Here is a 17,789-nt window from a genome sequence, read left to right on the forward strand (position 1 = left end):
ACAGGTGAGCGTGGGGAGGGACAAATGGACACAGGGGAGGGACAGGTGGGTGTGGGGAGGGAGAGGTGGGCGTGGGGATGGACAGAGACAGGGGAGGGACAGGTGGACACAGGGGAGGGACAGATGGACACAGGGGAGGGACAGGTGGGCGTGGGGAGGGACAGATGGACATAAGGATGGACAGAGACAGGGGATGGACAGATGGACGTGGGGAGGGACAGAGACGGGATGGACAGACACAGGAGGGACAGACGGATGTGGGGAGGGACAGGTGGACGTGGGGATGGGCATGGGGAGGGACAGATGGACATGGGGATGGACAGATGGACATGGGGAGGGACAGAAGGACATGGGGATGGACAGATGGGCATGGGGAGGGACAGAGACAGGGGATGGACAGAGACAGGGGATGGACAGACACGGGGAGAGACAGATGGACATGGGGATGGACAGATGGGCATGGGGGATGGACAGACACATGGGATAGACAGACAGACTCAAGGGATGGACGGACAGACAAAGGGGATGGACAGATGGACATAGGGGATGGACAGATGGACACAGGGGATGGACAGAGAGACTGCACAGACACAGGAGATGGGTAGACAGACACAGTGACTGCACAGATACAGAGGAAGGACAGACACAGGGAATGCACAGACAGACACAGGGAATGGCTGCAGGCTTCCCACTGGACCTCAATCTGCCTGTTCTCCTTCCAAGCTGCACAGATGAAGTGTTGGTCATATCACAGCTTGTTCATGGTTCAGGTGCTTCCAGAGCAGAAAAGCAGAAAAAAATGCAAACATTTATTTACCACAAATTAGGTCATTTTAATTGTGCACTTTGACCATTGGATATTAAAATTCTTATTTAAATGGGTATTGGTTGTTAAACTATTACAGAGAGCTGTTTGTAATAGCTGTATCTCCACCTTAGGTTCACAGAATGCCAGAAATGGTTGGGTTGGAAGGACCCTAAAGCTCCCCCAGTGCCACCCCTGCTGTGCAGGGACACTTCAGGTGGCTCCAAGCCCCATCCAGCCTGGCCTTGGGATCCAGGGGCAGCCACAGCTGCTCTGGGCAGTAAACAATTATTTTTTGAATATTTTTAGCAATGAGGTTCTCTTGACTCCTGCAGCCCAGCATCACCGTGCTGGCTCACTGGGTCTGTCCATGGGAGGATCTTTCCTGACTCCCCCTCACTCTCCAGCTCCAGGCTGGAATCAAGGTGTTATTTTCTCTCCAGCTCTGTTCAGACTGACTCTTACCTGGGCAGAGAGGGAGGTGTGCTGCTCTTTGGCTCCCACCTGCAGACACAGAAACAGTGATGTCAGATCTCGGCCTTGGACGTGGCACGTGGCATCTGTCGTGGAGAGGCAGGGCCAGGGGGAGCTGGAGGTGTTTGTTCCTACAGAACAAAGCCCAGTGTTCATCCCCTTCACCCCTCTCAGTGCTGTTCACTACCTGTTCCCAAAAACCCTGGCAAAAACACCTCCATGACGCATAGGTTGCCCAAAAATAACATCACAGAACAGGTCTGCCAAAAAAAAGGGAAAAAGAAAAAAGCCTGATAATGAGATTTATGAGTCATAACTGTGTCTCTTTGAGCAGGGGAAATAAATTAACAGTGGGAAGGAAAGGCTGGAAAACTCGAATGCATCCATGTCCAGCAGAGATGTGGCTGGAGAGATCTTTGTGGGGTCTGGTGGACGAGTGGGGCAGGTTGGACTGGGTGATCTTGGGGGATTTTCCAGCCTCAGTGGTTCTGGCATTCTGTGTCAGGGCTGTTTGCACTGGGCACTGTGCTGAGTTAGCTCAGTCTGCTCTAGGAGAGGCTCACATGCACACACTTCCTTCTGGGACAGGTTTTTGGGAGACCATCTGGTACTCCCAGATCCAGATTTAGATTCCATTTTATAAAACACTTCTCTGTTCATCATCTCTGCTGAGCAGTTTTTGTAATTAGCCAAACCCTTCAGGTTAGAGCTTATGCTCTCAATGAAAATGCCAATCTTCTCTTTAATAGCAACTATTCTTATCGTTTTTATCTCCTTTCTTTTGTTTGCTGAGGTGGTTCCTCGGGAGTGTTTAATTTGTATATCCTGCTCCTGGTTGTAGCCCATCAGCCCTGCTGACAGCACGCCAGCATTCCTTGCCAAACCCTTTAGTTGGGATTTCAAAATAACCTTTTCCTGGGGAGGGTTTGAGCACAGATTTGAAGGTTTGACCCAGAAAGACTGGAATCACTTTGAAACCCTTCCTTTGACTTCAGAGGCAGTGGCTGCTCACTCCTGGTGCCTGCAAAGCCAGGGGCTGTGTTTGGTCCCACCAGCTTTGTTAGACGTTCATCCTCTGGCTCTGCCTGTTGGCACAGCTTCAGGAAGCAGCTCTTTAGATGTTATGAGCTCTTTAGATGTCAGATGCTTCATAAAAATAGATAAAATCAGCTTGTATTCAGGCTCTAATAATGGCTCTGTGTGGCACTGTGGTTTTTGGTGAGTGTAGGCTGGGTCTGAAAGGAGCTGGTGCTGCAAATCTGAGGCTGGTGCCATTTTCAGACTCCTTGAGGGACCACTTGTCAGGTTTTACTCGTTTCCTCCTTGCTCAATTGGCTCTGTTCATGCTACATGTGAGATTAGAGGAGTTAATGCTGGTAACTAATGCACTGCACACTTTGTAGGTTCAGTGTGCAATTGTTGAATAAGAACAGGATTTGATATGAAGTCATTTATTGTCTAGCAGACTGCTCTGGTGAAAAGGAGCTAACCCTGTTATTTTTGGAAGGCAGCCCAGTGAATTACAGAGTATGTGAACTAGAATTGTTGCCTATTGTGATGTATCTGGCTGACCATCAGTTCCAGATAACCCCACACATATGTACTGGGATTTTTTAATTCTGCATCTCTTTCCCTGTGCCCTGATAACACAGCACAGTGCTGCTCATGCCCTGCTCCTTTTCCAGGCCACACAACTCTTTGTTGCTTTTTTGTGACTGACACCGTCCCCCCTGTTTTTTATTTCTCCAGGTTTCCGAAACTTGCACCTGGATGACCAAATGACCCTCCTGCAGTACTCCTGGATGTTCCTGATGGCTTTTGCTTTGGGCTGGAGATCCTACAAGCAGTCCAATGGCAACCTGCTGTGCTTTGCCCCAGACCTGATCATTAATGAGTGAGTAGGAGCTGCAGGGTGGGCTTTGCCTGGGGGCTGCTCCTGGCCTGGATCCCCCAGACACCCCCAGCAGCCTCCCCTTCCCCCTGGTTTTTCTCCAGCAGCTTGCTTTGCATTTTCACTCAGTCAGGCGGAAGGTAATTGAGATATTAAGTGTATTTATATCCAGAAGTTTTGGTGGGAGGTGTTTGTGCTTTAACATTCCATATTGTGACTGTTCCTGCACCATTCACTAGAATCATTCATTTGATCAGAGCCAACACAGTCAGAGCTAAAAATATGCCTGGGATGGAGAGAAAAGTTTGGCAAATTGCATAATGTTCTGTCTGTTCAGTGTATCAGGGTGGCAGAATGGCCAGAGTGAAACATTTCTGTCTGCTCTGATGAAACTGGGGCTGGAGAGACAGGGTTAAAGATGGAACAACCTGCCTGGTTTACATTTTCTTGCTGAATTTTGTTGTCAGCTTTCAAGCAAAGCTGAATTTGGTGGACAGTTTGAACATATTTTTTTCTTGCACCACACATCATTTTCCTTGTATTTTTCCAGGTTTGTGTGGTGCAGTAATTCTGTGCTGTAGGAGAGGGGATTTGGGATTAATGAGATGATTGGATCTTACTGGCTTTGGTATGGAGGCAATACCTTTAGCCTGCTTTGGCACAGTTTAATATTTTTGGTCCTATTTCACTTCAAAATCAGATCTCCCAAATATTTTCTGTCTTTTAAAGAAATGTAATAATTGTTACATTTTCTGTGGGATCAGTGATTTATATTTCATATTTATTTATTCCCTTGCTGGTTTTTTTTCATTGTAAATATTTATCCAGGCTTTTATAAACTGTAATCATTGCCTTATAATAGTATTTTTTTTTAAAAAGGCTGGGGAGGAGATGGTAGGTGAGGGCCCATCTGTGTGCTTGTGTTTACCAAAGTGCTTAGAATGTCCCTGGAGCAGAATAGTCTCTGTGTGGTGGAATTGAAATAATTGAAGTTGTCACTCAGTGCAATAGCATCTAATTTGCTGTAAGTCAGAGGTCTCCTGCTGTTTTATCAGTGGGGCAAAACCACAGAGCCTCAGTGCCAGGTGTTGGAACTCTTGAAAAGCCCCAGAAATGAAAGGGTGATGCAGTTACAGCAAGCAGCAATTCCCAAATTCCTTCCAGCTACAGTTTGGTGAATCGTAGATCAGAGTGACATTTGTTTTCAATAAAACACTGAGCTGACTGGGAGCTCTGCAGTCCCTTCCAGGGAGCTCCAGGTTCTCCATAAAACTCTCTGGTTGTAACTTTTTATGTCCCATCCCTCCATAAATCTGAGCCACCTCAGGGAAAGCCCTGACAGGCAGCAGGGGAGACAGGAGAGCCCTGCAGGGAGATGAAATCAGAGGGACAAAAATCAGTGCCAGGGGTTTGGGGGTCACTGGTGCTGGGGGGAGGTGGGAGCTGGGGCAGAGCCTTGGCACAGAGCAGGGCAGCTGCTCCTGGACCACTCTCCTTGGGGTTTTGTGGCCTTCAGAAACCATTTCCTCCATTCCTGAGCTGTCAGGGCTCACCCTCATGTTCAGTACAGCTCAGTGTCTTCAGCTTCACAAGGGGAAACTCCTGAGGGGTGTCCAAAGCTTGGTGCTTCAGCTGGACATAACTGCAGTTACTGATTGATTCCTTTATGGAATTAATTCTCTTAATTAATTCACTTTCTTTAGCCTCATGTATCTGCCCAAGCATCTGATCAGCATCATTCCTTCATGCAATTATCCTTGTGCCAGCCCTGCCCAGTGTGTTCCTGTCTGTTTACTGCTACTTGCATGGAGTAGCAGCATCCAGTAGCTGACCCTGTGTGGTGGGAAAAAGGATTGAATTCTCTTCTTATGTTTTAAACTGGCATATTGGTCATTTGCTCAGTCTTCTCCTAAAAACTGAATTTTTATTGAATATTCTACTTTTACATCTGTACTCCTGTAATTTATTTCTTTTTTATGGAGGTATGTCTCTGCTAGCTGGCAAGTTTATATATATTCTACGTGTTTTTGTACACACGCACATGAAACTCGATTCAAACTGTTGAAAAGTTTGGCAGCTGAATAAATCTTAGGCTTCAGGCCATTATTTAGTACTTGGAAAGGGTTTAGACCTGTGATTTTGCAGTATTGTATAACTGTTTCCCAGTTTGTGATTGAAAACATGCCCTGCTGGAACTGGAGCTGGTTCTGTCTCAGCTTTCGTCCTCTGGGCACGTCCCAGTGTGCCCAGGGTGAGTGAGCACAGGGTCAGTGCCCAGTTGTGCTCATGGAGGAGCAGATGCCATTGAATTCCTGCCCAGTTGAGACACAAGTTCCTGGAAATCCTCAGGATTTGTCCCTGGTTGTGTTTGTCACTGCAGCTCCTGGCTGGAGGAGGAGCTCAGGGCTCTGTCCTGCTGCTGTTCCTGCAGCATCACCTGCTGAGCTCCCTGTGCTGGATCCTGGCTGGGCTGGGCTGGGCTGGGCTGGGCTGGGCTGGGCTGGGCTGGGCTGGGCTGGGGTGCCACAGCTGCAGGTGTGGGCAGTGCCACACCTGGCCAGTCCCTGGGGGAGGAATTGTCCAGCAGCTGCCTTTGGAAACGCTGGGCTGTGGCACTTGGGCTGCTTTAACGCAGTTTCAGTAATTTGTGTTTCTGTCTTTCCAAAGCCACCAGAACTCCCCTGATTTTGCACTGGAGGAGGGGCTGTTCCCTGTTGGCACCCAGGCTTTCCCAGGGGGACTGACTCTGTAATCCTCCTTAAGGGCTGGGGCAGGGAGGGTGGAGAAGTGATCAGCTTTGGAGGAATTGTTGTTTCATAACCAAATCTTAGTTGTAACTCCCACAGCAATCCCATTTTGCCTCTGTAGATTGCAATGCTGGGTGGGTGACACCAAGGAAAGGTGACACATCATAATCAAAAAATGAGGTGCTGGCATCACTGCAGAGACATTGTGTGCTCACTGCATGGAGTTATAGTTATTTCTGCTCTAGAAAACCCATGGAGGAGCATAATTCTGTCTTACACTCTTCAGAATTAGTCTGTTCTTCATTTCCCACTCCAAACTAATTCTGTAATTTTCACAGTAACCAGCTGTAAGAGCACCCATAAGCAAGATTGCTGTGTCAGATGAGATATTAAAGGAGTTCCTGCCTTGATGCAAGTCTTCACTGAAATAGGAAAAACAAATATACAAAACCATAATGTTTGTTATTCTGATTCCAAGATTTGCCTTTGCTTGTCAACATGGCTTTCCATTTATGGTTAGAAAAGAGTTTATTACAGTACAAAGATAATGAAGTTTAATTGCAGTGCTGGTCATTGCTTCAGGAACATAGATGGGCACAAACATAAAGTCACTTTGAAAACTGAGAAGTTACAGGAAAATACTCCTAAATATATAAACATGCATTAAATTAGGTGCACTTCTCAAAACTATTGGAAGAATTAGAGAAATCCCAGCTCTGGTGTGGCACTCATGTTTCCCTGGGAGGATGGGAGGCTCTGGGAAGTCAGACTGAATGTGTCACCGTGTCACTGCTGGTGGCAGAGCTTGGCTGAGTCCCTGTGCAGCCAGGCTCCCTCTGGGGGGCTCTGGCTCAGGCTGTCAGGGCTGCTCCTGCCCTGTTGATCTGTGTCACCTCAGGGTGCAGTGGGCAGAGCTGTGTGTGACTGTGTGTGTTCCCCAGGCAGAGGATGAACCTGCCCTGCATGTACGAGCAGTGCAAGCACATGCTGATGGTGGCCCGGGAGCTGTCCCGCCTGCAGGTGTCCTACGAGGAGTATCTCTGCATGAAGACCCTGCTGCTCCTCTCCACAAGTAGGTGAACAGCTCAGACCAAGCTTTTGGCTCCTGCAGATGTGGTGGGTTTGTACAGTGTGAGATAGATGTGTACAACATGCTACAGGCTGGTTTTTATCTTTGGGTGGGAGATGCTGGAGTCAAACAAGTCATAGCTTAGTAAATTCTGTCTGTACTGCAGGAAAGTTCAAAGTGCAGTGTCAAAAATACTCCTTTTAGAATATATAGAAATAACCTGAGACAACAAAACTAATGTAAGTGATGATGTGGAAATTCCTTTTACAGTGCTGTTTTTCCCCTCTGTTGATGTCACTGTAGCCAGTGACTTTGTTCTCCCCTGGGGATCTGAGATCAGCCAAGGCTTGGCTGCAATGCAGGGACTCACACAGCACAGAGAGAGAGAGTGTGAGTGTGAGAGTGTGAGTGTGAGTGTGTGAGAGTGAGAGTGAGTGTGCTGGGGTGGGTGTGAGCCGTGCACCTCTCCAGCACAGCCTCTGTGTCCTGGGAAAACCCATCCCATTATCCCATCCCATCATCCCATCCCATTATCTTATCCCATTATCCCATCCCATTATCCCATCCCATCATCCCATCACATCCCACCATCCCATCCCATCATCCCATCCCATCATCCCATCCCATTATCCCATCCCATCATCCCATCCTATCCCATCCCATTATCCCATCCCATCATCCCATCCCATCCCATCCCATCCCATTATCTTATCCCATTATCTTATCCCATTATCCCATCCCACCATCCCATCCTATTATCCCATCCCATCCCATCCCATCCCATCCCATCCCATCCCATCCCATCCCACCCCATCCCTGTGGTGTCCCTGCTCCTGCCTGGCCCCAGGCTTTGCTTCAGAGCAGTGCCAGTGGTGCCAGTGTGTTTGAAGGGTACCAGGAGCAGCAGAGCAGGTGAGGATTTGTCAGTGAACTTTGGTACTTCTGCATCATCCTCATCATCCTCATCTGCTTTGGCTTGGAAGGGACCTGAAAGGTGATGGAAAGGAAATGTTGATAATATTCCTTATCTTCAGTGTTCCCAGTGAATGATAACATTGGTTCTCACCCAGAAATGAGGGTTTGGTCTCCTTGGGCTTTTCTGGCTCGGAGCAGGAGGGTTGGGAGGCCCAGCAGTGCCAGGTGCCAGGGCAGTGCCAGGTGTGGGCAGGGCAGTGTGGGGCTGCCATGGCCACTTCCCCCAGTGCCCACCAGCCTGGCAGTGCCCAGCACTGCCTCTCTGCCAGCCCACAGCTGGCACAAGGGCTCCTTTCAGAGGAGCCTTTCAGCCTCTCATGGCCGTGGGCTTTGTAGGAACTTAAAACTTCCCTGGAACTGCAGATTTCAAACAGTTCCTGTTTGATTCTGAAATCTCTCCCAAAAATTCCTCAAGTGTTTCGGGTGTGGTAGAGGCCAACTTTCCTCCCAGGAGCTGGAAATTTCCATGGCAGCAGTGGTGAGGAGGCAGCCCTGGCAGGATTCAGCCCCTCCAGCAGCTGGCACTGCCCAGAGAGGCCTCTCCTCTCCATTTCCAGTGGGAGACAATTTATCTTCATTTTGTTAACTCCACACATAGTGTGAGTGGAACATCAGGGAACTTCTGCAATTGAATAGCTGGAGTTTCTAAAGCTCTTTAATCCACGACTTGACAATTTCAATTTGTTTATTGTGTTTCTGTGTGAAGTTTTCCAAGAGGAGAGGAGGAGGAGTAAAACAGGAATCCCATCAGGTCTAGACTTGTAGCTGACACACAGACATAGCTCAGAGACCTTTTCCACGTGAAACCCTTGACAGGTTTCATCTCCTGTGTAGGCAAGACAAGAGACTTCACTCCAGAATCCCTCAGAGGCTGGCAGTGCAGGGAGGTTGGATTTCTAAGGAAGGGAATGTGCCCTGTGCCTCTGTCGTGCTTTGGTCACCTTTGTCTCTTGCTCTTCTCTGTCTTCAGCTCCTTCCCTTCCCCAAGGTGATCAGGGCCTCGAAGCACCTTAAGGACCTGTGGAGTCCCTGTGCTCCAGCTGTCCCTGTCTTTGGCAGGACCATCCCCACAGGAGGAGACAGCACAGGTCTGGCCCTGGCTGGGATCCAGGCCGTGGGTTCCTGCCCCCCTGCTCTGTCCCTGCACTTGGGGACATCCCAGCCCTGCCAGCCCTGCCATGGTGCTGCAGTGTTGGGTCTGTCTGTGCTGCCTGGACCCGTGACCTGATCCGTGTCAGCAGCTCAGGACCAGATGATCTTTCAGGGTCCTTTCCAAGCCAAGCTGTCCTGTGATCCTGCCCTGGCTCTTCCCTGGCAAGAATTTGGATGGAACCTTCCTAAAGTCACGTTTCCCCAGGCCTGGAGAGCAGAGGAGCTCCAGCCCTGCTGGTCCTTGGTTCTCCATCCAGCTGTTGCTGCCTCCATGGTCCAGTTCCCTTCCCACTGATTTTTGGTGGGATGCCTTTGGAGGTTTATTTTTCTTACTTTGCAGCAGGCCTGGCTTTGTGTTCAGCTGGTCACTGTCCCATTCTGTTATCTCCTTTTCTCTCTGCTGTCATTTCAGTCAATCCAAGTCCTTTTCCTTTTGCTCATTTTCACAGAAGGCTTTGGGTTGGAAGGGACCTTAAAGCTCATCTCATTGCAGCCTGGCCTTGGACAGGGACCAGGGGCAGCCACAGCTTCTCTGGGCACCCCGTGCCAGGGCCCCCCACCCTGCCAGGGAACAATGCCAGATTTTAACCTAAATGTCCCCTCTGGCTCCTGTGCTGTCTCACAGCTGCTGGTGCCGATTCCCTCTCGGGGTAAGCCGTGGAGGAGCTGCTGCTGAGTTGAGTTTGTGTCTGTTGCAGTTCCCAAGGAGGGCCTGAAGAGCCAGTCCCTGTTCGAGGAGATCCGCATGACGTACATCAAGGAGCTGGGCAAGGCCATCGTCAAGAGGGAAGGGAACTCCAGCCAGAACTGGCAGAGGTTTTATCAACTGACTAAACTGCTGGACTCTATGCATGATGTAAGTCCTGACAGGAATGCTGCAGCCATTCCAGAGAAATACGTTTGGGGCGGGCACTGAGCTCCTCCAGCTCTTTTTATTTAAAGAGATAAATGTAAAGGGAGGAGGAGGAGGAGGAGGAGGTCACGCTCCTCTGCTGTCTCACAAAAGGCAAATTGACAGCCTTGAACGTGGTCCTCTCAGGCTGCCTCTGCAGCCCAATCCACAGCAATTAATTGGATAATTAATCTCATTTTCAGGCTCTCCAGGTTTTAAAAATTACGTTGCTTTAAAACGGAGGAGCTCAGGAACTGTGACTGACTTTGCAGTAGAAGCAGGAATGTGATGTTTAAAATCAGCCTTATCTCAGAGCCCAAGAAGTGAAGAGTTTATGGAATAGTTTGAAATTCCATTAAAACAATGCCTCAGCACTCTGTGTGGTGTTAGCAGTGATCTAATTTTGAAGGAATTTCCAATTCAGACTGTCTCCTTTGGCAGTTTAATTCTAATTACACATGTAGCACAAAGCAGTGTTTAAGACAAGGGTAACTTTGAGACCTCAGAATTGCTGGTTTTTTCTTGTTACTGTAGCAAGCACCTGGAGAGATCTCATTTAGTTCATCCTTGTGTGTGTTATTTATCTGCTGGAATGGGAATTGGTACCAGATCTCCTCAGTGTTTGTTTGGTTTATATCAGAGTGCCACAGACAATAATTAATGAACTAAATGAGGATTCCTGTGCACATCCTGCCTGAGCCCCATCCTGTGGGCAGGAGCTGGGGAGGAGGGAGGGGAATGTTCTCTGAATCTGCAAGTAATTCTTTGTCTTGTCACTCGTAGGTGGTTGAAAATCTTCTGAGCTTTTGCTTCCAGACATTTTTGGATAAATCCATGAGTATTGAGTTCCCAGAAATGTTGGCAGAAATCATCAGCAATCAGATACCAAAATATTCCAATGGAAATATCAAGAAGCTCTTGTTTCATCAGAAGTGACTGCCTTAACACAAAGGGTTGCCTTAAGAAACCGTCACACGATAGCTTTGTTTTGTAAAGAGAAAACCTACAGAACTTGTTCTTTTGTCCTCGCAGGTGTTTCTTTTGTAATTATGCACTACATGTGGTTTACAGAGGGCCAAGACTAGGCTGGAGAAGCAGCGGATTTCTTGTGTTTGGGAAAGAAAGGGGGAGAAAGGAAAGGAAAGGAAAAGAAAAAAGAAAAATTGGTTTGGGCAGAAATTTTCTCTCTCCCCTCGTGCACCATCCCTGGATGCATCAAACCACCAGTGACAAGCTCTGAGGCTGTTACGAACATTCTGCTAATTAATTAATTAATTGCTGCAGTTGGCTGGAGACAATTTTTTAGGCTTTTTTTTTTTTTTTATTTTAGTAAAGTGTTTTGGATTTTTTTTTTTTTAAAGTTAAGATAGTATTTTGGTTTATGCATGTAACCTGAAGAAAGTTTACAAGTGTATATCAGAAAAGGGAAGTTGTGCCTTTTATAGCTATTACTGTCTGGTTTTAGCAATTTCCTTTAACTTTATATACCGTGAACTCAGCTTGTTCATTTTTTCTTACATAATTTTTTTGTAATACTTCAAGATGCCTATTGTACAGCTGGTTTTTTAAGGTGGGGCAGCTCGTAGCTTTCCTAAATGACCTCTAGACAGTAAATACTCGAGTAGATTCATGTGAAACTGGGTTGGGCTTTTCTAACCTAATGCTTTCAACAGGCAAAGTGGCCATAAAAATTGGGTTTTTTTTCTAAGGGCCAGGGTGGGTGGGAGAACACTCTCAAATCTCATTTCAGTAGATCAGGATGAAACAAATCCTTTTGGTACATTGCAAAAGCGTTGGATATGCAGATTCATAGAAAATTAACCCAGTCCTAACTGGATGTAAATGAGCAGGTTATTTTATATACTGAAAAAAAAGAAGAAAAAAGAAAAAAAAAAAAAAAGAAAAAAAAAAAAAAAAAAGAAGCCTGATTTTTGCATATGATGCAACAGCCATAACGCAAAGAGTCACGGGCTGCATTGATGCCAAGAAGATCAGTCCTGACTGCCCATCAGGAAATTTTCAGGAAAATATGCATAGCTTCAGAAAAGTTTACTTCTGTGTGGAGAAACTCCGTTTTCTACCCACTCAAAGCCGCCATCACACCAGTAATCGCGGACGGGGAGGGCGCCCCGGGCTGGGGCTGCTCCTGGAGGGTTCCAGAACCTCTCCGGGGACTCGTCCTCGCAGCTGGGCTGCATCTCCCAGCTCCAGACTCACCTGGTTAGAGACCCAGTTCCACATCTGCACCCTTCACTGGCTGCTCCATCCTCCTTCCCGGGGAGCAGGAGAGCTCTGCTATGAGTTTGTGGTCTTAGAGTTGTCCGTCAGACTTTCTGTCCTTGTAAGGCTGCAGCCCTCCATTGAATTCCTGGCGTGCCATAAATCCCCATAGGCCTTGTGGATTTCTCCTTGTTGCCATTGATGAGGATATTTTCGACATTTAGAAGCTGTAGTAGCCTTTTCTACATGCACCTTAACAATTTTCTGTATCTCAAAACTGAAATCTTTACTATGCCACTCTAAAATTTGATTTTTACTCAAAGTGGCCAGATCGTTTGTGTAATAGAAATGAGAAAGATCATCTGAGAAAATACAAAACCTAATATATTTTTATATTTAGTTATAGTTTCAAATATGTATAATCGGTATATTCGCTGATCCAAGAAAAAAAAAAAAAAAAGGGAAGGGCTACTGCAGCTTTAAAAGCAATTTATTAAATGATTGTAAAATAGCTTGTATAGTGTATAATAAGGATGATTTTTAGCTGACAGATTGCTCTATCATGATACATGTAATTATATTTTTTGTAGGGGTCACAGATATCTGAGTGGGAAGCGCTGTGTGCGGTGTGGCTGTCGGTGTCGGTATCCAAAGAGGTTCAGAGGGGAGGCCTGTGCTCCCTGCGTGTTCGTGGGCTTGGGTTGTGTTTCTTGACTCACTGTGTACAATTCCCGCTGGTTTTTGGGGTGGGGCACTCCTGTCTGTGTGGTGGGGAACAGACCCCGCTGCAAAGCTCCCAGCTCTGAGCCACACAGACCCGCTCAGATCGGGCAATAATCCACATCCAGGTGCCAGCAATATGTAAATACAGAGCGTGGGGTGTTCACAGCACATTTCTACATTGAGCAGACCTTGGTTTCCAGCTGAAACAGGAAACTCAATTCTCATCCTTTCTTAAAGCTCTTTTTGGATGTTATACCTATTAAAAAGAAAGATCCTATATTCAGTACTTTGGAGTAAAATGGCATCTTTAATAAAAGGAAATAATCACACTCTTCTTGATCTGTAAGGAATATGTACATTTTGTAACAGGTAAAGGTCAGGATTTTAATTGCAGCTTGCAGCCCCAGTGGCTGGGAATGCTCTGTTTGTGATACAGATAGGAGTTTGTGCTGCTGGGCTGGGGAACCCTGCTCTGACTCTGGAGAATGTTTTATGAACCTGCACCCCCAGAGCCCCGTTGGAGCCTGGGGACAGTGTGTGGGTTGGGGTGCAGGGACCCCACGTTGTGGTTTCTGCCAGCAAAAGGAGCTGCAGTGAGCTGCAGCAGATGGTGGAGTCGGGGCTTGGAGCTGGATGAGCTTTAGGATCCCTTCCAACCCAAATTCTGGGGTTCTGTGACGCCCCACAGGAGGAGAGGCTCTGCCCTTGTGTGTGTTTGCCTGTACATTCATTTTCAGTGTGGATTTCAGGAGAAGCAAAGGAAACTGTGACGTTGGAGCAGAACCGTCCTGTGCGTGCCGTTCGTACCCTCGGTGAGGAGTCGTGTCCTGTGTTCCTGTGTTCAGTGGGGAGTCCCTGCACTCTGGATAAAGCAGGGAGCCCTTGGCCCTTCAGTGCCTTATCACAAAGTGCATGGATCCGCTCAGGACTCGCAATGGCCTTAGGGGGACACGGGGACAGGGATGGGGCTGGGGCCGGTGCCAGCCGACGCCGAAACTGAAAATGACCTCGCTGTTCCCACGGGGAAAGGTGGGGAAGGAGGAAGTGCCTGGATGAACATGGGCTGTGGGAAACACCTGCAGCCAAACTTCAGAGAGGGAGGGCTTCAGGGGCATGACTTGGGGTGAGATTTTATAAAGATTGTATTATTATTGTTACTGTTATCATTATATCCCTGCAAGTGTTCAAGGCGTGCTTGGACAGGGCTTGGAGCAGCCTGGTCTGGAGGAAGGGGGGAATAGATGAGTTTTGGAGGGGATAGATGAGATTTAGGGGGAATTGATGAGATTTAGGGAGGATAGATAAGGTTTAGGGGGAATAGATGAGCTTTAGTGGGGATAGATGAGATTTAGGGGGGATAGATGAGATTTAGGGGGGATAGATGAAATTTAGGGGGAATAGTTGAGCTTTAGGGGACATAGATGAGTTTTAGGGGGGAGAGATGAGTTTTAGGGGGGTAGATGAGCTTTAGGGTCCCTTCCAGTTCGGGTTTCGTGGTCCCAGACCAGGCACACTCTGCCCCTGTCCCAGCCTCAGCCAGGGCTTGCCGAGCCATCGACTCATAGGAACCAAATTTTCCATGAAGGTCGAGGCCTCTCCAGCCTCGTGTCCAAGGGAAGGCTGGAGCTGTGGGAACACCTCACCTCCAACCCCTGCCCACAGCAAGGCAGCAATGGGTCATTACTCTATTTTGTATATTAAACAAAAAAGATATATACTGGGGACAAATCCTATATCATACCAGTGTATGGCATTATTAAAAAAAAAAAATCATTATTTTTATCACAGCAATTTTAAACAGCATTAAAAAAAAAAATTAAACCAGTGACTCCTGTTTAAAAATAAAAGTTGTAGTTTTTTATTCATGCTGAATAATTCTGTAGTAACAAGTCTGTAGTTTTCACCTACTCAGTGAAATGTTGGACTGTAAAAGCTTGTGTGGAATTGTTGAACATTTATTTTTTCATTTAAATTTGCTGTTCTGGTAATACAAAGCCACACATCTGTACAGAAGTTGCAGTAAATGTGAGCCATTTACAGCAATGCCGAATAATGGACAGAAACCATATAATAAAATTCTGCTTTTTTCATTAAATGGCTCCAAAATGCTTTTGTGGAGTTTTTGTTGTGGTCCTGGACAGGGCTGGGTCTGACATGGCACGGGAGGAACTCTGTGAGTTTAACCTCAACCCCTGTTTAATTCTATCATTTTAAAGGTATTTTGTCACTGCAGTGGTTCCCAAGTGTCTGATGCTCAGCAGAATGTGATAAAATCTCCCTCCCAGGGCAGGTCCAGCTGTCCAACATTAGTGATGGAAATGAAATGCACAGAAAGGCCCTGGGGGTCCCCAGGTGTGGGGCTGAGCTGCCCTGGGCAGTCGGGTCCTGTGCAGAGACAGAGCCCAGGAGAAAGGGAAAAGGATTTGGTGAAAAAAGGAAAAAGGATTTGGTGAAAAAAGGGAAAGGATTTGGTGAAAAAAGGAGAAGGAGTTGGTGAAAAAAGGGAAAAGGATTTGGTGAAAAAAGGAAAAAGGATTTGGTGAAAAAAGGGAAAGGATTTGGTGAAAAAAGGAAAAGGATTTTGTGAAAAAAGGAGAAGGAGTTGGTGAAAAAAGGAAAAAGGATTTGGTGAAAAAAGGGAAAAGGATTTGGTGAAAAAAGGAGAAGGATTTGGGGAAGCAGCAGTGCTGAAGGAGCCTCTCTCCAGCTCTGAAGATGCTCTTGGCTCAGGAAGTCTCAGCCCAGGGACAGGAGATGCTCCCATGGAGCTCCCGTGGAGTTTCCACGTTTCCAGCCCCCAAACCCTCCGAGGTTTTCCCCCAGCCCAGCTCAGCCTCCCCCTGAGCCACACAGCGAGGCTGCTGTAATAAAACTCATTTAACTGCAGCAGAAAAGGCCGAGTTCCCAGCAGGGAATAATTTCTTTGAATTGTTTGCAATTAAAACAAAGCTTACATAAATTTCCCTCGGTAATTCCCAAGCTGGATGGCTGCAGACGGGTCAGAGCAAGACAAGAATGGATTTACAGTCACCACGTTTATTGGGGTTTATTATGGAAATGCTTCCAGGAGAACATTCAGACACTCAGCTGAAGAACTGCTCGTGGGAGGGCACAGAGTCCTCAGGGGGGTCACACTCCACCCCAAATCCCTTTGTCCCATTCCCCTGACAGCAGCATTGGGATCAGGAGGATCTTTGGCCCAGGATCTGGATCCCTGCAGGATTTCTGCCCCTGCCCTGGGCTGGGCTGGGGCTGTGCTGCTGCCTCCCTCACCTGCTGCTGCTCTTGCTTTCCTGGGCTCTGTCCTCAGCTTCCAGGAAACTCGGTGCAGCCCAGCATGTGATTGCAATTCGTGGTTTCTGTTGTGTTGACATCATCCCAGTAAAATGATGCCATTTCACACTGGTTAGGAGAAGATGCCATTAAATGCCATTTTTACAGTTCTGACATTTGAGATTGGAGCTTTTGAGCTCGTGTTTGCCCCTGGGATGGTCCCAGTGGGTTTGTCCCTGGTTTGTCCCTGGTTTGTCCCCCTGCAGCCTGAGCTCGTGTGGAGCTCTGGGCACACAATTGTCACAGATTCTGGGGGTTTGCTGAATAAAAGACTCCTTGGTTCTATGTCACTGGGTGTCCCAAAGGGGCTCCCAGATGCTCTCAGTGCTCCTGCCAAGCCCCTGCCAGGGTCCAGCAAGTTTCAATTATTGGTGACCCTGAAAATCTATTATTTACATATATTATATATAGTACATGGGCATTTCAAAATAAAAAAATATAAATATTGAACTTGTAAAAGTGTGGCTGGAGGAGTGGCACAAAGAGGAGCCACTGATGTCCAGGGCCTGAGCCCATGGATCAGCTGATAAAACCCAACCTGGAGGAGGGGTGGTGGCAATAAATAGCCTCATCCAATCCATCCCAGGCCTGGCACAGCTCCAGAGCATAATTAAGGATATTCTCTGAGGTCACAGTAGGAAACCTTAGGTTAAAAAAATAACAAGTAAGTGGAATCCTTCTAATTATGGGATCTGTTGATTTGAGATCCAACCACATTAAAAGGTTGGGGCAGCACCAGCTGTGGGCAGTGATTGTGCTCCTAGTGCAGGACAGGGGGACACTCCTGTGAGAAAGGACAGGGGGACACTCCTGTGAGAAAAGTGACAGGGCAGGGCAGGGGGCTCGGGGAGTCCCCAGGGACAGAGCATGGACAGGAAAGGATGCCCAGGGATCCCTGAGAGCTGGGAGGGGACACGGGGGACACGGGGGACAGCAGTGACAATCTGGGGGACACGGGGGGACGTGGACATGGCACTGACAATCTGGGGGACACGGGGGACAGCAGTGACAATCTGGGGGACACAGGGGACAGCAGTGACAATCTGGGGGACATGGACATGGCAGTGACAATCTGGGGGACACAGGGGACAGCAGTGACAATCTGGGGGCTGTCATTGCCAGCCTGGGCTCCTGCCTTGGCCCCAGCACAGCCCACGGGCTCCTGCAAGAACAAACCCAGAGTTAAAACCCAGCAGTTTTTATTCCTCATTTCTCTCCTGCCCTTTCCTTTTTCACCCTTTTGGCTCTCAGGCAGTTCCCAGCTGAGCCACACGTGTTCTGCCCCAAACAAACACAAACACAGGGCTGGCCTGCGAGCCTCTAACACAGCAACTGCTAAAAATAATTATGACAAATCCACCCAACCCTGGGCAAGCCCAAGGGAACCCGAGGGATGTGGCTCCCCCTGGGCTCCTGGGGGCTCCTGCTGCTGCTGCCCCTCGGCCACTGCTCCATTTGCTGAGCAGAATGGGCTGAAACAGCTCAAAGCTGCCGGGCTAAATATATCC

The 17,789-nt window shown here is 47.8% G+C and overlaps 1 protein-coding gene across 3 annotated transcripts in view; it reads left to right on the forward strand.

Moving 5' to 3' along the window:
* NR3C1 (nuclear receptor subfamily 3 group C member 1) overlaps positions 1-15,043 on the forward strand; it is a 63,104-nt gene extending 48,061 nt beyond the window's left edge. For all 3 annotated transcript variants that reach the window (XM_056502573.1, XM_056502576.1, XM_056502575.1), the window contains exons 6-9: positions 3,029-3,173; positions 6,859-6,989; positions 9,812-9,969; positions 10,789-15,043. In XM_056502573.1, the coding sequence (XP_056358548.1) occupies positions 3,029-3,173; positions 6,859-6,989; positions 9,812-9,969; positions 10,789-10,941 (587 nt within the window). In that variant the 3' untranslated portion in view covers positions 10,942-15,043. The remainder of the gene's footprint in view (positions 1-3,028; positions 3,174-6,858; positions 6,990-9,811; positions 9,970-10,788) is intronic.
* The last annotated feature ends 2,746 nt before the right edge of the window (positions 15,044-17,789 follow it).

Source organism: Oenanthe melanoleuca, chromosome 13, assembly GCF_029582105.1.
Source record: "Oenanthe melanoleuca isolate GR-GAL-2019-014 chromosome 13, OMel1.0, whole genome shotgun sequence".
In the NCBI taxonomy this organism is placed as follows: Eukaryota; Metazoa; Chordata; class Aves; order Passeriformes; family Muscicapidae; genus Oenanthe; species Oenanthe melanoleuca.